General features: G+C 36.6%; 1 protein-coding gene across 4 annotated transcripts in view; it reads left to right on the top strand.

The window, feature by feature from the left end:
- Positions 1 to 23,754, top strand: part of LOC113532050 (disks large-associated protein 2) — a 133,995-nt gene that overhangs the window by 79,975 nt on the left and 30,266 nt on the right. For 2 of the 4 annotated variants that reach the window (XM_053242141.1, XM_053242142.1), the window contains exons 3-5: positions 5,381 to 5,595; positions 7,731 to 7,887; positions 9,407 to 9,626. In XM_053242141.1, the coding sequence (XP_053098116.1) occupies positions 5,381 to 5,595; positions 7,731 to 7,887; positions 9,407 to 9,626 (592 nt within the window). Of the gene's footprint in view, positions 1 to 5,380; positions 5,596 to 7,730; positions 7,888 to 9,333; positions 9,627 to 14,957; positions 22,167 to 23,754 lie in introns of those variants that run through there. The other 2 variants (XM_026923151.3, XM_053242143.1) reach the window with 2 other exon arrangements.

Here is a 23,754-nt window from a genome sequence, read left to right as displayed (position 1 = left end):
AGTAGCATGGTTAAATGGAAAACCTTTGGGCCACTAACTGATTGCATTGGCTTCATTAATTGCAAAACATTGCTACATATATCCAAAGTTTTTGCATTACTTGTCAGTTATGCATTCATCTCCTGCAGCCACTTTATCCTGGTCAGCGTTGCGGGGGATTCAGCACCTGAGAACACTGGGTGTGAGACAGGGATACATGCTGCCACATGACTACCTGATTGCATAATAATTGCATGAATGTGCAATATTTATCCTACAAACAGCCAGCCCCTCATTCCTGAGATAACGAGAATCTCAGATGAAAAAAACTATTTACCTTTGTATTAATAAAGATGATAATTATTAGAACTAGTTTTTTAAAAGATATTTTTTGGTAAAACATTTGCCAAATTATCACCATCTCTAAAGGATATTTTAAATAAGTGCAAACAAATTGTCATAAGAAATTATTATTTTTTCTTTGCTTTCTGTCTCCAGGAACTTTTAACCATGTCCTGTTTCTCTAGGATATAAATTTGAGGTTGCACACATGTAAAATCCCTTTGTCATTAATTACCATGAGAAAAAAGATTTTACACAAAATAAAGAATTCCCAAGAATACCAATAAAGACAATTAGGGCCATAACAAAGTTTCACATGTTTGAAACAATTAAAAGTTTTCCAGGAAGTAGACCCATGAGCACAATGTTGCCCACACAGTGAGTAGGATGGTGAAGGAGAGAAAAACAAGCTCAAAGATCACTGTTTTAAAATCTAGACAGTAGTTAATTGTTCTTGTTGTAAAGTTTCGAAAGTAACTGTTAAAAACCACCCCACTTTCACAGTGTTTCAAGCATTGCCAGAAAGAGGCCCTCCCCAAGAGCATCTACATTGCCTGAACTTCACCAACCATGATTAGAACCACAACTGGCATTGTGTGTCCTGATTAGATGAGAACAAAATGTTTATTCTTTTTGGTCAAGCACAACATCAGTGTTTTTCGACAAAAGGGCACTTCATACAAGCAAAACCACCTTATACCCCCTGTAAAATATTGAGGCGGATCATTGATGTTTTGTGGGTAGTGGTTCAGGAGCTCTTGTGAAGATTGGTGGCATTATGAATTTCTGCCCAAAACCTGGTTGTCTCTTCTAGAAGGGAAAGACTTTGCCACAGAGAGAGCTTTCAACAAGATGATGAGCCAGATATACTTTCAAATAAACAAAGAATGGTTAAAGTGCAAAATCAACATTTCAGCATCTCAGTCTTCATATTTGAACAGTACTGAAAACCTGCGGTCTGAACGGAAGAGCGAAGTCCACATGCACTATAGAATATAGTGGAGCTTAATATAGTGGAGCTTAAAATGTTCTGCATGGAGGAGTGGACCAAAATCCCTCTGCAGGTGTCTCCAACTTTGTAGATATTACAGAAAGACACGCAATGCTATTACTCTTGCCAGGGCAGTTGTCACAGAACATTAAATCATTTTGAAACTTATGTTTTGTAGAAAAAACTTATACCTCTTTATTGGCTTGGAGAAAAAAAAAACATGTTTAGATAAAACTATACAATGTCCCTATATATATATATATATATATATATATATATATATATATATATATATATACCAAAAGACACAAGTGTGCATTTTTCATTTGAAAGCTAAAATGAAAGATGGGACACCTTACAGCCTGACGGACCTAGCAGGCCTGCACCATTTTGGACAGGCTCTAAGTGTTAGTCTCTTTGTTTGTGCATGAGTATCTGCCTTTGTGATGTATGATAATCATGGACATACTGGACAGATTTTTTCATACTGAACAAGTAAGGCATTTATTTGTTATCTAAGAGACAGCCAGCTGATTTATCACCTAATATCAGCCTGGCTAGTGACTAACAGGGTGTGTTTGAGTTATATGTATTTTTGCATTTTCATTTCAGACTCTGTTAAATTGCATTTCTCACCCTTTGTATGTGCATTTTATCTAAAGGTATGTTTCTTAGTCGTTTTTATCTTTTTTCTCTTATTAAGCTAGTGCATGTTTTTAAACCAAATAGATAATGTTGTTTCTGTATTAGGTATATTTTGTAAAGCCTTCCTCCACCTAGATGTTTTTACTTTTGCGACAGTGGTGGCTCAGTGATTAAGGTTCTGGTCTACTGTTCAAGTTGGTTTGAGTTCAAATCCCATCACCAATCTTCCACAGCCCTTGAGCCAGGCCCTTAACCTTCTCTGCTCCAGGGGCCCCAGCTTTCTAACAAGCAAGAATATATAAAGAAAGGAATTTGATTATACTGTATCTGTGTATATATGTGTTTTTCTATTTCCATCAAGTGAGCAAACATCAATAAGTTTGCAGGTTCAAAATAATTTATCACACAGAAAAATGACAGCAGATTGCCTCTGAACAAAATGTAAAATTTAGCTAAGGCCAAAAATTATGCAAGAAAATGTTGAAAGTTGAATCCTAGCCTCAAATTCTTCACACACATTTATTTAACTTTACACCAGTTCAGAGGTAATGTATACAACAGTTACATACAATATGTATGAAATGTACATACAATCAATTTTTGCTTTTCCTGTCATTTAATCTACTTCTGTGAAATAATCTACTCAAGCTGACAAGTCCTGCTCAAGCATATTAAATAGCAGAGATATTAAATAAAAGCTCTACCCCCTGCTATAGCCTTCACTATTCGAGGTACCAACAAATAGCCTGCACCTTTTGATCGAAGTAGGCGTGGCGAATCGTAAAAGACCAAAAGTTTGCTCAGGTACTGATACGCGAGACCATTCAGTGCTTTAGAGGTCAATAGTAGAATTTTATAATCAATATGAAATTTGATTGGGAGCCAATGCAGTGTGGATAAGATAGGGGTGATGTGGTCATATCTTTTGGTTATAGTAAGGACTCTCCCTGCTGCATTCTGCACTATCTGGAGCTTGTTTATGCACCTACTGGAACACCACTGGAAGCATTACAATAATCCAACCTGGAGGTGACAAAAGCATGAACTAATTTTTCTGCATCATTTAGTGACATTATATTTCTTATCTTAGCCATATTTCTGAGATTAAAGAAAGCTATCCTAGTTATATTATCTACATGAGCTTCTACATGGGAAAGACTTGAGTCAATAATCACACCGAGGTCTTTTACTGCTGCACATGATGTAACTGAAAGGCCATCTAGAGTTACTAATCAGAAAGCTTACTTCTAGCTGCATGTGGTCCTAGTACAAGTACTTCTGTCTTGTCAGAATTAAGTAAAAGACAGTTAATTAGCATCCAGTGTCTAATGTCCTTTACACATTCCTCAACTTTATTAAGCTGGTGTCTCTCATTTGGCTTTGCTGAAACATACAACTGTTTGTCATCAGCATAACAGTGAATGTTTACGAATAATTTTGCCCAGAGATAGCATATATAAAGAAAAGACCAGTGGGCCTAAAACAGAACCATGTGGAACACCAAACTTTACCATAGTATGCACAGAACTCAGCATTTACATCTACAAATTGATAATGATCAGTCAAATAAGACCTGAGCCAAGAAAGGGATGTTCTTTTAAGTCCAACAACATTTTCTAGCCTATCAAGGACAATAATATGATCAATGGTGCCAAAAGCTGCACTAAGGTCAAGCAACACATGCAAGGAGACACAACGCTGATCAGAGGCCAGTAGTAGGTCATTTACCACTTTAACCAGTGCTGTCTCTGTGCTATGATGGGGACTAAATCCTGACTGATACATTTCATGAATGTTATTCCTATGTAAGTATGAGTATAACTGCTGTGCTACAACCTTTTCTAGAATCTTGGAGCTAATGGGGAGATTTGCTATTAGCCTATAGTTGGACAATTGACAGGGGTTGAGGTCAGGTTTTTTAATCAGGGGTTTGATAACTGCAAGTTTAAAAGATTTTAATATTGCAAACAACTGTTGCACAATCATGCAAGAATAAAATATCAATCTTAATGCATGTGGTTGTCTGATATTCTGTGGCAGAAGGATAAAGGACAGCTTCCAGTTTGTGTATGAGGTTCTCTTGGAGAAATGAAACAACAATGTCTGTCTGCTGCAGGAAAGTTGAACATAACTCTATGTTTAAACAATGACATCTACACATACTATGAAAGAATGACAGACTGAGTAATTCCAAGACAAATAACAAACAAGACATTCTGCTTCATTATCCACAGTGACAGTGAAAGAACAACCACGCAGCAAGTCATTGTTTGTTCCTTCAGTTCCATCTTCAGTAACCACTGGCCTAATTTCATCACTTTTTTCACAGTTTTTGTCTGTGCTGAAATCCAAAAGCCTTTTGCTCATGCGCAGCACATTGGGGTGCCCTACAACACATACTCCATGCATTTTTTTTAGTTTTATATAATTTTTTCTTATTTGTGTTATTAATTGGCAGAGGTCTGGTGAGCCAATTGAGACCACTTGTGAGACACTTTTTGAATAGCTCTGCTGTACATATATGTTTTGATATACACACAATGACCAATTATTACTATTAGGAACACATGTCCACCTGCTCATTCATGCAATTATGCAATCAGCCAATCATGTGACAGCTTTGTCCATTGTCATGGTTGTTGGTGCCCAATGGGCTGCTTTGTGCATTTCAGAAACTGCTTATCTCCTGGGGTTTTCATACACTACAGCCTCTAGATATTATACAGAATAGTGCAAAAAACAAAAAACATCTAGTGAGCAGCGGTTCTGAGGACGGAAACACCTTGTTGATGAAAGAGGTCAGAGGAGAATGGCCAGATGGGTTTGAACTTACAAGAAGGCAATGGTAACTCAAATAACCATTCTTTACAACCGTGGTTAGCAGAAAATGCAAGGTTTTGATATTGAGGCTATGTCCTGTTCAGAGGTCTTATTAAATCTAGGAGTTTCATCTCTCTTTCGTTCTTAGCTTAGATTACTGTAGGTGTGCACATTTATCATTTCGTTTGTCTTAACCTTGTCTATTTCTGTAATTACTAATTTCCTTAGTTTTGTTTTGTGTTGAATATGATTTACATTGCTTTGTGTTTCTTATCTCTGTTCTCTTTGTTTTAACTAATTAATAAATTCTCACACATTAGTATCCACAAAAGTTTTGGTTTGATCTCTGTCATGTGAAGCTATAAAATTCAGTCCAACATATAAAATTAGTTTTGTTTACCTCTGATTTCATTCTAGCTTAAATGTTATAATATGCACATTTCTCATTCGCTTCATCTTCGTTTTGCAGATTGTATAAAAACGTTCATGTTCCAAACCTAGATCCACCTTAATGCCCTTGTATGGCACAATGTTTAACAGATGTCATCACCCTTATTTTAATGATCCATGATTTACTGACGTCCTTGACTTCTTTGTACCCAGGTGCCTCAGGATGAGTGGGGTGGTTACCCGGGAATCGATAAGGACGAGGAGATCCCATGTCGGCGGATGCGCAGCAGCAGTTATGTGAAAGCCATGGGGGATGATGAGAGTGGTGACTCAGACACCAGTCCCAAAGTGTCGCCTCAAAAATCTGTCCGTCCAGATGCCCTCATTCTCAAATCCGCCATCCACAGACCTCATATAGACAGCCAAAGGTAGGACTCATACAGAAGTTTCTCAGTCTGATGAGATCAGATGAAGCAGACCAATGTTGCAGAATCTTGTTATGATTTGATTTATGCTTTCATGCCAAAATCAATTGTCATACTGTGGCTGCAGATGTACGGTTTTACTGTTACTGCTTTTTTTTTTTTTTTTGAAAGATGGGTGAAAGATAAGAGTGGACATAAGGTGTAACAGAGTAGCCTGAAGAGGCATATTATGGCAGCAGTTACTATCACTTCTATCTGTGCTGAGAGATATTTCAAATAGCAGTTTGTTCTACAGACCAGCAGATTCAGCATCCTAAATGTGATAGGGAGATGCTTTCTATGAAATTTACACTGCACATTTAAAGGCAATGTGTTTCTAGTGTTAGTAGATGCATATGTGTTATGTGTTATTTGATATGTAACAGGATATTCAGCCTATATAGAAAGTGTGATGTGTTTGTTGTTTCTTGTTTCTTGTTGCATTTCGGGTGGTTGAGTTTGCATTTGTTTCAGTGTGACCTGCACTTGGATTAAAATTGTGCAGTGATGGATGGTTTTGCCTCTTATAGCAAGCAGGCAGACATTGTTTGCTTTAGTGTAGCCTATCTACAATTATGAAAATTGTTGTAGCCACCAACTATGCATGTGTGTTTGCATAACTGAAAGACATGCTGTTACATTAGGAAGGCATCATGTATCTTAAAGAAAAGCATCCCTTGGGGGAAAAATATACAAAGTTTGACTGGATACTTTAACGGGAGTATAAAAGTTTTTCATGTGCAGAGACCAGAATATTTATGCCATGAATATTTATGCCTATTAACAGTTCTTTTTCAGAGAATTTACAGTTTAGCTTCAATCCCTCTAGATGGAGAAATCCCTCAAATGTGTGAAACTTAGTCTGTTGAAGGCTTATATAATGGTGCTGCTGACTGGGATGGATCATTATCTCTGACCTTGCTGCATGTGTTGGGTGGAGATATTTTTATGAAAGGTTGCAGTCTGCAGGATATTGAAGCCTAGCTGGTAATTTGTCAGCAATGACTCATCTGAATATTCAGTAGATCGGAAGTGACATGAAGCAAGCCAAGAACAATCCAGCTTCTCTGCCCCCCCAATAAAGATTAATGGAGGAAGCTAACAAAAAGTTGCAATCTCACAAATCTGTTAAAGATGAAAGGAAGCTTCATGAAGGAATTCATGTTTACTGTTTGCTGTGGCACTGTCTTAGAAATGGCAAATATTACATTTAAACTGAATGATGACCTTGCTTGCTATGTGTACTTATACTGTGTGTGCCTACAACTCATAAACACAAATGATAACCAAAAAAAAAAAATAATTAAACAGTTAGTTATTTGGATTTATTGCCTTGTAAATACATTTTGAGGATGCACTGATGTATTATAAAAAAAGAGAATGCAGCCTATTACTACAGATGGAGAGAATGTGCTGCACAGTCTGTGTCTGACAGCCTGAGTCGTTTTAAAACTGAATCACTGCTCAGTACCAAAAATAATTCAGACCAAGCTTTCTAAGATGATGCAGTATAGTCTAATTATCACCAAATTGGTAAAATAAAGATAAGGTAAAATTCATTGTAATCTCTGTTAAACAGAAGTCAGCTAACAGTTTTAGAGTGATTTGAATGGCTATTGTAAATTTGTAACAAATCCAACTATTGTCTGAATTTAAGAGTTGTTAAGGTCAAGTTGTTAGGAGATGTTAGTGATTGCAACTTCACTAAGTCACTAAACCCAACTAAGTCACTGTTTGCTACAAGTATTATAAATGTTGTCTGAGATTGGATTGACCTTGGTAGAATATCCTGCTGTTCTTCACGTCTGTTGTTAAGTAGTCTGGTAACTTTTTTCCTTTTCATGGTATACCATCATATAGATATACTGTATAATCACACTGCTTCAGGCCAGTGGCTATGTCTGAATGCTTTGTCCCTATATTAGTCTTTGTGGCTTAGAATATGTAAACTTATACATAGAACTAGGTATCTAAGCTGAACTAAGTGAATGGATGCATTTTTTTCAAATTTCAGAACTTTTTACAAGAATTTACAAGAAATCAGGTTGGTGAAAAATAGTATCATGGCCTGCAGTTGCCTGCTTGTTCCCTTCATTTAGCCAAGGCTACCACTTGCAAACAACGAGAGATTTGCGTCCCCATCCCGGTGTGTCTCTGGACCCAGCGGCCTCCTACAACCCTCCCCAATACCGCTCTCGCAACCAGAGCTACATGCGTGCGGTCAGCACCCTCAGTCAGGCAAGCTGCCTCAGCCAGGTGAGTGTGAGCAGGTTCTCATACATACACACATTTTAAACATTGAACTGGATACTCTAGAACACATTTATTACCAAATTGTTTTGATCATAAGTCAGCAGTGCATTAAAAGCTGCTTTTATTAACATGTGCCTTGTTAATTACACTCAACAGGTAACAGAGCATTCCATTGTTTTAGGAAATATATGTTAAAAAGATCCATCTCACTGCTCCCAATTTCCTGATTTGATTCTGATCCTGGGTGTGGAGCTTTGCATGTTTTTCCCATGCTAGAGGGTGGATTGGCTATTCTAAAATTGCCCCTAGGTATGAATGTACGTGTGAATGTGCGTGGTACCCTGTGATGTGCTAGCATCCCAGTCAGGGTGTATTCCCGCCTCACACACAGTGTTCCTGGACTAGGCCCCGGATACACCATGACCTTTCTTCTTTAAACCACAACGAGATCTATTACAGCAGACCGAATAGTCCTTTGCTAGCCTCTTGGAATATCTCTTAACCTTTTCTTCTTCAATGCCACATTTTCTGCACCACAGTCACACAACAATCCTATGCTTCAAAAAACACGAATACATGAGTGCATAAATTGATAACTAAAGCTGGCTTTAACTCTAGTGTCCATTCTATATGCATGTAAGGGGATTTTTTTTAAGGTTTCAGAATTTTTGCACAGTTGATGATGCATAATATTTTTAATTTCATTGTAACATAGGCTGCATTATATATTTGTATTGCATGTACTGGTTTCAGAACAGTTTATCAACATCATGCATGCCTTTTTTCAAACTCAGAATTAAGTTAAATATAAATTCAGCTGGCATTAAAAAGTGACTGTGAACACAAGTTTATTTTTTCTGGATTGGGTTGAAATGGGATTTGTATGTGATTACTTAGATACACAATTTACAAGAGAGAGTTAGCAAGCAGCCTGGACAAGATGAACAAGATGATGGAGCCGTAAAGTCTGTTTTGCCAAGATAAATTTGGTGTGGTTTTAGTCTTTCTTTGGATTTCTAGACTGTTTGGATTGTTAAGTTAGCAGTGTATCAGTGTTACTGCTTTGGATTTAATGGATTTAATGGTGTTTAATGGATTAAATTTCATGGAATTAATGGATGTGCCATGATAAAGTAGAGACCATCTCTTTAAATGCTGGAGTGGAATCAAGACATGTGTTATGAGTGGCTCCTGATAAAGTCAGGTATGTAGTTCTTCAGGAATAGCTTCTGCTGCTTGATGCATGTATTTGGTGTCTAATCACTTCTTTCTTCCAAGCAGGGTCTTCATGCTTTTCACACACCACTGACTTTTATTTAGTGTGCAAATATTGTTCCTGTAATTTCTTTCATTCTTTCATTCCATATTTCAAATGACTCTGCTGAAAGGCTAAATTTCTCGATTCCATGTTCCCTCCTGCTAACTCTCCTTTGTATTTATTGTGCAAAGGGGAAGAATCAAAGTGAGAAAGAGAAAGGAAGAGGAAAAATTAAGGACTGCTATTCCTGTTTTTGTCTCTCAGGTGAGTGAGACTGAGGTCAATGGCCAGTATGAGTCAGTTTGCGAGTCCGTTTTTAGTGAAGTAGAGTCCCAGGCCATGGAGGCCCTGGACCTTCCTGGCGCTTTCCGCACTCGAAGCCACAGTTACCTGCGTGCAATTCAGGCTGGGTATTCCCAAGATGACGACTGCTTGCCTTCAATGACATCCTCCACTGTCACTTCAACTCTCAGATCCACAACAGGTAAACCGCCCCTCGATTCCAAAAAGAGAGAAAGGGGTTTAAGAGCACATATCCATCATACCGTCCGTACATCCTATGACATACCTACATATGTACAGTGGGGAACCCTTGTGCTTGAGAGATGCTGGGATGTGAATGTTCCTGGTCAAGTCCTGTCCTTTTGTGTGTTTGTTCATTTGCTTTGACCTCTTTGTCCTCTAAGTGTTCAATGGCAGATGTCTGCGATTGTGTTTTTGCACGATTGATGCATTATCCAGTCCAGCGATAATGAGAATTTAACTTGGGAAGGGCATTTCACACAGATGGAGGTCCTCAAAATGAAACACATGCTCCTAAACACAGAGCACGCTTTCTTTTTTTTCAACATAAGTCATGTTTCACAATTTTGAGAACATGACAGAAAAGCTTAGGATAAAGAAACATAGAAGGGGGGAGGGTGGTCAGCAAGATCAGATGGAGACAGAGACCTTAACAGCATACAGGTTAATGCAGTTTTTTGCTTTGCTATTTAAAAGTATTAGCACTATTAACAATGGTGTAACCTGCAGCTTACCGGGATGAGATGCTTCATTTCAATCCTCCGGTACTGGTTGCACAAAGTAATTACAAAATAATATATAAGCAGCTGAAGGCTGAATCTGATTGAAATTATCCACTGAGAAATGCACATAATGCATGTACATGGTTCAGGATATGTAGATTTCCAGAATCATGTTTAAACCAATGCAATTTGTTTCCATTATGATAAATGGCTATTAAAATAACAACAAAATAACAACAGTGACACTCTAACTACATAATTCATCTATGGAGCATTTAAATTTAAATCATAGAGACGACTTAGTAAATAATCCAAATTCATCATTTTAATTATTATATCTTAAAGACTAAACATTACAGAAACTATTTAAAGTTTTTGTGCAACACTTACATAAATTTTGTCCCTCCATGAGTAACATCAATGGTTCTTTGTGCAAACAGTGCCACTCCCTGAACACACACTCATTAATGGTGCATCTGTGTACATTCCAAGTATAGCTATGAACCCTATTGAAACACTCTTTGATTATTTCAGTATTCACTGTCAAATATTGTAACCCAACTGGATTTTCTTCTCTGTATAAATAGCTCTTTTGATGCTCCTTGTTTTTGTTCAGTTTGTATGTTCAATCCAAATGAACTTTGTAGTGAATTATCTGTTTATTCCTTTTGATGTGGGTTCCTTTTTTTTCTTTTTTCCCCTTTTTTTCCAAATGGAGTTTCTTTGATTGGACTTTTTATAAAACACCACTGGTTTATTTGTCAAAACCATCACAACCAACCAAGTGACTGCAGCAACTGAGGATTAAGGAGAGTTTCCCAATCCCACGGTCATACCCTGCTGAAGCGCTTTCACCGTACAACGCTCCCTCTCGACCTTTAATATGTGTGGAATGGGTCACTTTTATCTGTTTTATTCTGGTATATAACATATAATTACACAAACTGTATCCCTCTTTGGCAGCAAATTGCAAAGGGAGCTTTTGAGATATTCAAATGCTTTGATAAGTGGTTTGTATCTACAGTAGTAATGAAATAAAATGTGGCCTTTGACAGCTGAAAATTGACAGATGTAAAAGTGTAGAAGAAGTCAAGATAATATAATCTTTTTTTATTTTCCAGTAGTGTCTGTAGTGCTTCGTTATATACACAGGTCCAATTAGTCCAAATCTTAAAAGATCATAGATGTATGACAACTCCTCACACTCTTGGCCAATAACTTGTGTGCAGAATTAAATTAGGTCAAGCTTATCTGTTTTATTCTGGTATGTAACGTCCCAGTAGCACCAACTCTGTCCCTCTTTGGCAGCAACAAATAAGCAGAAAGCTTTCGGGTGCCTTATAACAATTGACAATGAGAGATATGGTTTATATCTATGCTAGTAATCAAATCATATGTAGGCTTCAACAACTGCCCATTGATAAGTGTGAAAGAATAGAAGATCAAGATAACGTTATCAAATTCTTGATTTTCCCATAATGCCTGTAGTGCCACATTGTAGTTGTGAGCATAATTAGTTTTAGCTGAAAAGTTTGTATAAGCCCTCAATTCAGAGGGAAGGAGAGAAACAGAGCCTCTCCTTTGGCCAGCCAACACTACACAAGGAGATCCAGAGGAAAAGAGCAGCAGGAGGGCTAACTGTCACAGGTATTTTACTGCCAACACGCATACATATATCTATGTATATGTGTGTTTTTACACTGCCTTCTCAACTGATTTGGAACTAGCCTCATGATGGCTGCCATGTTTTAACACTAGATTAGGGAAAATAATGATTGCCCCAAAGCAAATCGATTCAAGATCTATGAAAAAATCTCGAAACAACTGGCAAAACCCAAGAGTTTCTTGTACTTGGAGGTAGAAGTGGGTATTTTGAGTTGTTCTCCGCTTTCTTGGGCCCATCTTGAGTCCATTAGAAATCTTCTATGGGTTTAATTTAATAGTGAAAAAACTTTTCCATTAGTGCACTGTAAATATTTGGATCTTTAAATTGCCATTGGTGCAAAATGATTTTGAGTTCTTTCATTGAAACTGAAATATCAGTATATTGTTGGTGTGGACGTTTTCAGCCATGTAGGACAGTGGGATTGCAGCCTCTCCCTGGTGCAGCCCTTGTAGGACTTGTTTCACGCTCTGTTTACACCCCCACATCTCCACATGGTCCAATCGGCTTTACATCTGAGGACTAATATGTTCAATAGGGTTCATATCTATTACTTGGGCCACTAACTTGTGATTGTTCGATTGCCTTTTCATCTTTTCTGTTGCACAAAAAACATAAAGTCTTAAAATCTGATGACAGTGTTTAAAGGGATGTTGTAAAAGATTTAGCATTTAGCAAAAAATCTTTTGATTTTGGCAGAATGATCATTATGATTATGAAAATGGTAATGGTGATGACGATGATGATGGTGATGGCAAATGCCAAGGGAACCCTGCTGCCCCTTGGACTGATGAAAAGATGGAAAGACATTTGGAGGCTAATGCTTGACAGGACCGAGAAGGCAGTGTAAACACATAATACAAAGCCTACAGTATGTGAGTAAAAACAGTCACACACCACCATTTGCCAGCAGTGACAGTATAAAGCAGTGTGGTTGACTGGTAATGTACAGAGTCAATACAGAGTCAATGGAAGACTTAGTGCTGGTAGTTAAAGCAGATCTACACAGCACTGATCACTTCTGACCAACAGTCATGCATTGGCTTTGCCTCCACTGGGAACTAGCTAAACACAGAAAATGTTATTCTGGATGAAACGAAAACATAAAAAAATAAAATTGGATCCTCCAAAAGATGCTTCTTTATTTATTTAATAATTTTTTTGCTAAACATATTATTAACAGTTGAACATTGGCAACTTACAAATTGATTCAATTTACAAAACAACTGAACAAACTGCAGATTAAACCAAGTTAAATATTACTACGTACTGTAAGAAATTCTACTTTATTTATTTCACCTCCAAATACTGTTACTCAAAAACAAGACTCCACAGCATTAAATCAAATAAGTGATTGAAACTGACAGAGGCATATATTTAGTATCAGCATACTTCAGTAATTTTAGTTATTGATTTGCAACTTATTTAAATAATTACAGCTGATGACAGAAGTGTCTGTGCAGAGTTTTTACTCACATACTACAGGCATAGATACAGTACCCTCTGAAAGTATTGGAACAGCAAGGCCAATTCTTTTGTTTTTGCTACACACTGAAGACATCTGGGTTTGAGTTCAAAAGATGAATATGAGACAATAGATCAGAATTTCAGCATTCATTTCCTGCAATTTAGATGTGTTAAACAACTTAGACCTTGGCACATTTTTTTTTTAACCCACCCATTTTTCAAGTGAACAAAACTATTGAAACAGGTGACTGACAGGAGTTTCTTGTTATGCAGTTGTGCTCGGTTAATAGCTCTGAATGTCTACTCTCGGTTTGAGCCTCGGGTTTCAACTGTGAAGACTGCATTAGTTGTTAAAAGGGATAAACCAACATGAAGACCAGAGATCTGTCTGTGGGAGAAAAGCAAGTCATTTTGAAGCTGAGAAAAGAGGGAAAATTGATCAGAGCCATTGCACAATCATGGGCATAGCAAATGCAGCAATTTGGAATGTCCTGGGAAAAAAAAGAAACTACTGGTGTACTAATAACCAGACATCGAACAGGTTGGCCAAGGAAAACAACAGCAGTTGATGAAAAAAACTTTGAGAATAGAAATACAGAGCCATACCACAAGATGCAAACCACTCATTAGCAGTATGAATCAGAAAGCCAGATTGGAATTTGCAAAGAAATACAGAGATGAGCCACAAAAGTTCTGGAACCAAGAATAACCTCTATCAAATTGATGGAAAGGCCAAAGTATGAGAGAAAAAAGTGTGGAGAAAGAAAAGATCTGATCACGATCCAAAACATTAAGCACAGTGGTGGTAGTGTCATGGTTTGGGCTTGCATGGCTGCTTCTTGAACAGGTTTACTAATCGTTATTGATGATGTAGCTCCTGATGGTAGCAGCAGAATGAATTCAGAAGTCTACAGAAATAGTGTCTGCCAATTTACATAAAAATGCATCCAATCTAATTGGGAGGAACTTCATCATGCAGCAAGACAATGACCCAAAACACACTGCCAGCGCGACAAAGGACTTTGCCAGGGGAAAAAAGTGGAAGGTTTTAGACTGGCCAAATCAATCACCAGACCTTAACTCAACTGAGCATGCATTTCGCATCCTGAAGAGGAGACTGAAGGGAGAAATCCCAAACAACAAAAACAACTGAAAGAAGCTGCAGTACAAGCCTGGAAAAGCATCACAAAAGAAGAATGCAACAGTTTGGTGATGTCAGCAGGTTGCTGGCTTGATACAGTTTTTGCAAGCAAGGGATATACAACTAAATATTAAGTGTTATGTATTTTAATTTACTTTAAGACTATCTGTTCCTATAATTTTGCTCACCTAAAAATTGCGTGTTCTACCACCAAAGGTGCCATGTTGTAAGTTGTTTAACACATTTAGCTGTAAATACCAGGAGATGAAAGCTGAAATTCTGATCTATCGTTTCATATCCATCTTTGATCACAAACCCAATGTCTTCAATGTATACCAAAAGCAAAGGTATTGTATTGTCCTTGCCGTTCCAATACTTTCAGAAGGGACTGTATATTTAAAAATAGGGATTACTCATAATGTTCAGGAGTATTCTGATTTTAGCACTTTTTTGCCCAACTCCATAGCTGTAGAATCCTCTGAATGTTCTTCTATCTCCATATTCAAATTTGTCTTCCAGAGGGCTATGATGCGATGGAAGGCACTTCTTTGTTAAATGAGGACATGATAGAAGATGATGACGGTGCTAGCTCCTCAGCTTACCAGGAGCTTGAGCGTTTTGAGAGAGAGAATGCTGCTCGGAGCCATCACAGCACAAGTTCTACTGTAACAGCTATCTCTGTGGCACCCACTTCTTCTCCACCCATTTACCGTGTACCTGCTCCAACACCCTCCATCCCTGAACCGCATGTTCCTCAGGCCATTCAGGCTTTTAAAGAATCGGCCAACATGGTGGCAGCCTTCAACATGCAATGGAAGGAAGAGATTGCGGCCATGCGGTTTGAGCTGGCCGAACTACGCCGGGATGTGTGCAATGAGCTCAAGACCTTTAATAGCAACTTTTTTAACTTCACGCAGTGCTATAACATGTGGACCTTGTGCAGGGAGGCAGCGACCGGAAGCTCTACCCAATCAAGTGAGCGAGTGTCAGTTGGGATCCAGACTGGCAATAATGGTCCAGTCCGACAAAACACTGTGGATGTCTCAGTCATGTGCCAACCAGAACCGGCACCGTTTAACATTTTTGAGGTGATGAACCCTCCAAGGATTGAGATCACTGAGGGAACACCTGAGGGCCCAACGACCTCTAACAGCCCAACAAGCCCTGCAAGCCCGGTAAGTCCCACCGATCTGTCAGGTCAAAGACCACTAGGGGAGACCAAGATGGACACCAGCAGGAAGAAGAAAAGTCGTAGTCGACCAGAAGGACAGAGAAGCTCCAGTCTGGAACTCTGGTGCAGGAAGTACACTAGTGGGCCAATGTCATACCTGTCACTATCATTCTGATCATGCTAATCATGCAGGCCTATGAAACTCGGGAATTAATTCCCCTCTTAACCAACCCTGCAAACAGGGGCAAGGCACTGTTTAAGTCTGCACACATTAAGAGCCAGGGTGCAGTCCTTGTCCCTTTGCTCTATGCAGAGATGATTGCTAGCTAGGCATTTTTTTACACTGAGATCAGGAGAAGATGCCACACTGGTGTATGTTAGGTTAGCTAAGCCATCACAGAGTAATCCATTTTGCTGTGTTTTTTCTTCATACATGTATATGTCTCCACAGATTTGACCCAAGAATGTGGCAAGCAATGCAAGGAATGTCATCTTCATCCAACTGTCTTCGTAATGCTCCGTCATTAACCACTAAGCTTCTCAATTGACTAAAGTATACACATGCTGCCCTTCTACAATGACATCCTGATGATGTGATCTAATCAATGAGTTTACTAAAAATAGCTCATTTAGCGTGTGAATGTTTAATCAAGATAACACATTTTAACTACTCTCAAATGCATTGAATTGGAAAGGTTTTGTTTTAATTAATATTGTTTGGTCAAGTTAAACATCCTAAATGATGTCCGTCAGAGTGCCATCAGGATTTCTCGTACACTACAGCACTTTGCCACTGTGGCGATGAAGTTACTGTGGATGATCTTAGGTCATAAATCATAAATGATGTATGGTTGGGAGTTACTTAGCACATGAGATTTTAAAGATCAACAGAAATGCTTCCCTCACACTAAGCCTTTTGCTGTAATCCTGAAGATGAAGATAAATGAAGATGAGAAAAAGATAAGAAGATAAGAAATGAAGATAAGAAAAATATGAAAGATTAGAATTAGTGTTGGGATTAAAGTATGTTAATATAATGGATAGGGTTTTATTGATGGTTGCACATTTACTGCCCATATCCTAAATTCTAACCTGGTTAGTTCAGTTTACAATCTGAGCATCCGCCACTCATGTGTGGGTTAATCCAAATTAAGTGGGACCAATTTTTTTTTTTCTTTTGCCAGACTATACAACATAGTTCAAACTTATATATAATTGGAACTAAGAATAGAAATTATTACAGATGTCAGATTATATTTTGTACTTTATAAAAGAGTATGATTTATTCAAAATGAAATGTAGAGATGCCTATGAAAGTCATTTTGAACTTCCCAAGACATTTACGTCATTGGGTATAAAATGCATAGATATACCTTATGTTGTGCATACAAGGCTTATGTGCACAACCCCATATACATCTACTGGAGTTATACTGTGAATCCTCTACGTAATATTTATATAATTTCATTCAAAAAGAGAAACCTATTTATAGAATAAAATAAACAGTAAACTTAAATATATAATGAGAAAAACTATGAGAAACATTCCTTAATATAAAATATATTTCTATATTTTTTTGGCTGTTCTGTTTTATGTAGTGTGTCTAAAGTAAAGACATTAAAAGGTATATTATTTTGCAAAGGGAAAATCATAGTCATGCCAAAGTAGTTGTGGAGAAGAAGGTTTTCAAGCTGTGCTTCACCAAAAACGGCTTTGTTGACTACGGACGCTTGGTTTGCTAGCACATGATCTCTTGGGGTACAGTAAAGTGTCTGTCTTACACACATGCATGTTTTACAGTCCAACATTCAATGCTTTTTATTGTCTGTTGTTTTTTTCCCTTCTTACTGTTACATGCAACAACATTTAGGCATTTGAGTTAAGCAGAGTGCACACTACACAAATTTAGCCCCGAGTTCCCTGTCTCAGTGACATCTTACTGCACACTACCACTGCAACCGCTTGTGTATTCAGAACTGAGCAGTTCAGTGACGCAGTTTTAAATGATATTTTCAAGCATCTTTGACGTTCTTGGTGATGAATCATGTAGCGTGAACACTGTTGAGAAAAAGCCAATATGAGTCCCAGAGGAAATCAAAGTCATCTGTAGACATGTGCAGCAGATCCCTGAATCCAGTTTATCATCCATATATTTGTGTGTGAGAATGAGGGCAAAGTGCAAGCACAATATTTATTCTATTAGAAATTATTTGGCATGTCATACCCAAAAGATTGTTAGGAACAGCAAAACTAAAAACAAACATGACATGATTCCTGTTGGTGCCCAGTGTGAAAAGGTTCCCTTTTGGTTCTATTTGCTGAATAAATAGTCCTGGCTGTCAGCGTCTCCCCAGCCAATCCCTCCTCAACTTTTTCCCTTATTCTTCTTTTCCTGGTTTCCATACAAAATATTGCAGAAACAACACCACAGCCAAAGTCACAAATGCTGCTTTCAACTTAACTCAGAAGTGGGAGGTAGGAATTAAGAAGTATGCAATTTTTGACCTCGAGCTACAATGTGAGAAAAACATGGACATCACCATGTTCATCATTGTTAGCAAAAATCTATCAAGCTAGCTGTGATGAGGGATGTAGAGTTCAGTGACTAAACAGTGTTCTGTATAGTCAATGTTATAGATTTAACAAGTGAATGTCTGTATATTGATTGATCTAAAGCAAATACTAGTACATAAGGATACTCATTTAAAAGTAAAGAAGTGCTACCTTGTTTTCTCTTGATGCTGTGAGCAGACATATTGATTTGTTGTCATGTGCTCAACTCGGGAACTGTTGAAGAGACTGTCCAGAACTTCCGAGTAGGAATTCCGCGTTAAGGGAATTGTTTTTTTTCTAGTCAGAATTGTTTTTTTCTAGTCAGCGGTCAGAAATTCTGAGGTATGAGTTTTAGTCAAACACAGCAAATGCAGCAAACATCCACAAAACAACTGATCGCAAGTGATTAAAGTCATGTACTGTGAACAGGACAGCAATTCACAGATTTGGAAAGTTGTGTAGTGTGCACCTGGCTTAAGTCTATGGACTTGGGATGTAGCAAAGCAATGTAATTAAGGCCCATCACTTTTAAAGCATATATGTTTTAAACAAACCAACTGGAAGCATTCTATACCAAAAAGCCCAAATATATTTGCTTTTGTGAGTAATTAGCTCACTTAAAATGCTCTGCTGAAGCAGATTATAAGCCTTGCTATTGCTGTTATATAACCTATCAATATAGTATAATCCATATTTCCCATGGTGTTTATTAAAAAGCATTAATAATTTAATAACACCTGAAGGCAAAACTGTTCAGTGCTGTTGAGAGGCTGCAGCACAAGGTTTGCCTCTGAATATAATTTGTACATTAATTTGTGCCCCTGCAGTCAGAGAAGATGCATTAACCAATACACAGCATGATATTAAATCTAAATTCAGAAACCTTTTTTTTTTACATAAACACAACACTAGCTTCCTCAGACACATACATTAAAACTATTATAAAGTACAGAAGCGATGTGGACACACACTCCATACATATATGCAACAATAACAACAACAGAAATCATTGTCATGATAACACAAGACCATACTTGCAATTCAGGCTAAAAATATGATGCATACAAACACTTGATTGAAACATGATTTATTTCTGTAGACGTTATTTGTCCTTGTGGTTGTTCATGCTGTTTTTAGCTAACTGCCATTATTGATTCAGTTTGCACCACTTGAGCACCTAATATTTTTTTGGAAATCATGAAATAAATTAATCATAACTTTGGAACTTTGAGCTGCCGTTGTGGAATTCTTTTTCTATGGAAGAAAAGCATAATTAGCTATAATAGAAACAACTGAATGTGTGTAAGGGTTTTTGCATTTTCATTCATAAAATTGAGATTATATTTGGCTAATGTTTGTTTTTTGTTTTTTTTTTGCACATAAATATTTCTAATAGTGTACTGGGGCTTATAAAATTGAAAAATGGTTAATATGAGAGAGAGAAAGAGAGATAGGCTTGAAAATTGGAAAATGTCTTAGTAAGGTGTTTCAGTGGTTCTCCAGAATCTAAAAGTCTCTGAAACTGTACTGGAGTGATGATTTTTTACAATATTCCCTCAACTGGTGTTTTGATGCACTGTCTAACATGCCACTCAGGAATCTTTCAAACATGCTGGGTTGACTGTGAAGGCTAAGCGTATGACTTACAGTTTCATAGTAATCAAATCATTCAATGACTCTTCATACCTCTGGCAGCTTGTATATACATATATACATAATGTATATGATGCTGTATGTGTATGAGTTTGAAAATGGTGTGTACATTGCTGACACTGTCATGTAGGAGAGAGACCTACAATAATGGTAACTGGCTGTAACAGAAACACATAATATGATCATATGATACATGAATATGTTTTTCCATTTCTCATTGTTTTTTTGTGATCTGAATTCTTTCTTTTAGTATATACACTGCTGAAATCTATGCAGCCTGTAAATCACTGCAAAAAATCAGCACCACCAAGAAATTTGACACAGTAGTAGAAGACCATTAATGCTGAATTAATATTAAGCACTTAACTAATAGAGACTGCCATGTGTATATTTAGAACAACTGAAACTAAAAACGGAACAATAGCCTTCGTTCTGCACCTCTGAAATGCTAAACCAGGGAGCAGAAGTTAAATCTAATATAATTATATGTATTGTTGCGCAGACTGATTTTACAAACTTGCCAGCTCTAAAGGTTGACAGTTAGGCTTAAACAGAATTGTTGAATGTCGAGTAAATAGTTGCATTGTTTATGGGCCAAATGAGTGACGACAGTGCAGTTTAAATCTTAATGTGGTGTCAGTAACAGCTACAAAATATAACTGGGATTTCCACTATTCATTATTTAAGCTGTAAAAAATTTATTTCATTGATTTCTATAAGTCTTCTTACCTCTTTGTGTTTTGGTCTCTAGGGTAAGAACGCTTTGCTCTGTGAAGCACAAAATAATTAAGATTTGTATTTCTTTGTAATAAATAAGAAAATGTAAGTACTCATAAAAAGTATGTACATCTCAAAAAATAATTTTTTTCACAGTCTAAACAGACCTTCACTTTTGATTGCTGAGCATCAGTTGCAATATAGACATAGCAATATATTATATAAATTGTAAAATTAAAGTGTAAATGCATGTGCTGTAATGATGTGCCATGTGTCGTGAACCTCACTCGCTGTTTGAAAATGCTGGCCCATAGTACTCTGATTTTTGTTATTTAATGTAACTGTAATTTTTATTTATGTAATTAAATGTAACTGTAACTTTTCTTTTATTATGTTGTTTTATTTATTTTTTTATATTGTTTATTTGATTTTTTTTTTATACTGATTATTCAGACATTCTATACCTTGTTCTTGGTTGACAGGAGTGAAACATGACGCTGTCTTCTGCTGTTGTAGCCATCTGCCTCAAGGTTTGACGTGTTGTGTGTTCTGAGTTGCTTTTCTGTTCACCAGGGTTGTAATGAGTGGTTACTGTAGGTTAAACCCTGGCCATTCTCCTCTGACCTCTCTCATCAACAGGGCTTTTCCACCCACACAACTGCTGCTCACTGGATGCTGTCTATCTATCTATCTGTCTATCTATCTATCTATCTATCTATCTATCTAGAACCATTCTGTGTAAACTCTAGAGAATTTTGTGTGTGAAAATCCCAGAACATCAGTAGTTTCTGAAATACTCAAATGCAAATCTGGCACCAACAACCAAGCCATGGTCAAAGTCATATTTTTCCCCATTCTGATGTGATTCTGGTGTGAACATTAACTGAAACCCTTGACTTGTATCTGCATAATTGTATGCATTGTGCTGCTGCCACATGATTGGCTGAAGAAATTTCCGAAGTTTCTCTGGTGACATGAAACTGAATCTATCAGAGGAACCTTGCTTAATAATTTAAGTTCTGTAGATGATCAAAAACCGATTGCCATATTAATCTTGATGATAAAGGACCAGTATTTAATTGAGTTTGAAGTGACACTTTCATGTTTTATAGAATTTTATAAAAATAATTTTTCCCTAATAGATATGGAACTGAACTTGTTATACTTGCACACACCTTTCTTTGCTACCTTGTGCATTTAATACATTATAGTAAATACTACAGTATTATAAATAATAGAGTAACTAGTAAGTTACTGACTTTTTTTTTGTAAGAAACCCTTCAATTACTAGATTTTCAATGTTTTTTTATACTATAATTGTACTTTTTTTTTTGCCAGACATTTGGGAAATGAACTTGTTTGTGTAAAAGTGCTGTAGCCAGGTCATGAGAAGTACCATAATGCCAGAATGTCTATATGTTTGTTGTATGCATTTTATATATTGTTTTTCCCAATGATGATCTCATTTACCTTTCCAACTTTATGGTTAGAAATTATCTGTGGCGTTTAAGTTTTGTTGCTATTATATTCACAGTTATTAGTCATGGTTAACTGTTATGCTAAACTATGTCTTTAAGATGAACATATCAGTGGCTAACGCCTTTTGCCTCCAAAGCAAAATTGTTTGCCCCAAATCACACAACAAGATATGATATAATATAATATAATATAATATAATATAATATAATATAATATAATATAATATAATATAATATAATATAATATAAAATAAAGCTGGGTGACAAATTAAAGGAAAAACCAACACTATGTTAGTTAGATGTTGGGCCACCATGAGCTGCCAGCTTCAATGTGCTATTCTACAAATCTATAGTGAAAGGTACTAGAGGGACGAACACCATTCTTACAAAAGATATTCCCCTAAGTGATGTTTAGATGATGGTGTTGGAGAGCTCTGACAATCCAAAATCCTTTTGATGCTTGTCAAATGATTCAGTGGGCCCTCGTGCCCTATGGATGTGGGCAGGGTCATCTGGGATGAGAACTTCCTTTACTAATCATTTTCTTTAATTTGTCACCAATCTGCAGGTCATTATTATTCAATTTGACACCTTTTATAAAGGCATTTAAAATGAACTCAGGTGTTCTTTGATTAAATCATGTTACTTAAATTAAAGGGTGACAAGAATCTTTTGTTTAAGGTTTTATTTATTTATTTATTCATTTATTTATGAATTTGACCTTTTGTTCGTTTATACTGTATTTATATTCTTGTCAATACGACATTTTAATTTAGTGATTTTCTCTGCTTTATTTTGAAAGAAAATGCAACAGAATGTAAGTGTGTTTAAAGTGGAAACACATTCTATTGTAAAGGTCTTTTAAGTCATTTGATATTATCATTTCAGTGGGGTTCATAGCTACACTGTTGTAATCAAATCCCAGCATGCCTTAAGAACGTTACAGATTCTGTATGAATGAATATGTGATTTTCTGTGTCACATTGTAAGTTTATTTCTTGGGTAGAGATTATGTCTTTATGCTTATGAAATTCAGAAAGGCACATTTCCTTCCCAGTGCATGCTTCCAGGACAAGCTTAATTTCTCACTCTGATGTTTTTATTTGATTCGCCATTTTTTCCCCCCTGTTTCAGTCACCTGTAGGTTAGCTGTGGGCTACAGACTGCACAAGGCTTTATTATTATTATTATTATTATTATTATTATTATTATTATGTTATAAAGGCAGGGTAATTTTCACATTTAAAAAACTAAATTAGTATTATACAGTTCTAAAACTAAATGTTAAATTTTTGGTAAGATATATTTTGCTAATTCCAGTTTAAATCACTCTTCAGATTTATCTAGAAAATCCAGGTTTGTTATAGAATATGAATATAAACTATAATAGTACAGTTCTAAATCTTGTGAACTAGCTAACTAGTTAGAAAAAGCTAGTTTTTATTGTCAATTTGATCTGTGCTAGTAACAGAATTTTTGGAGAGATGATACATAAACATACTTGCATGTAGTTGCATTTTAAGATAAGATATATGAAAGAGTTTATGTAAAATAAATTTATGAAAGAATTTATGAAAGTATTTATGAAAGCATTTATGAAAGAAAATGCTGTAGATCTGTAAATAAGATCTGGCTCATTATAGAAAAAGGTTTGTCCATATTTTCACTGGTTGCACTAAGCCTGTGTCTACAATATGATATTCCCTGAACTTTCACACACACATATTATCAATGTTACCATGTC

The sequence above is a fragment of the Pangasianodon hypophthalmus genome, chromosome 19, assembly GCF_027358585.1.
Source record: "Pangasianodon hypophthalmus isolate fPanHyp1 chromosome 19, fPanHyp1.pri, whole genome shotgun sequence".
NCBI classification, from domain to species: Eukaryota; Metazoa; Chordata; class Actinopteri; order Siluriformes; family Pangasiidae; genus Pangasianodon; species Pangasianodon hypophthalmus.
This window is presented reverse-complemented; position numbering and strand designations above follow the sequence as displayed.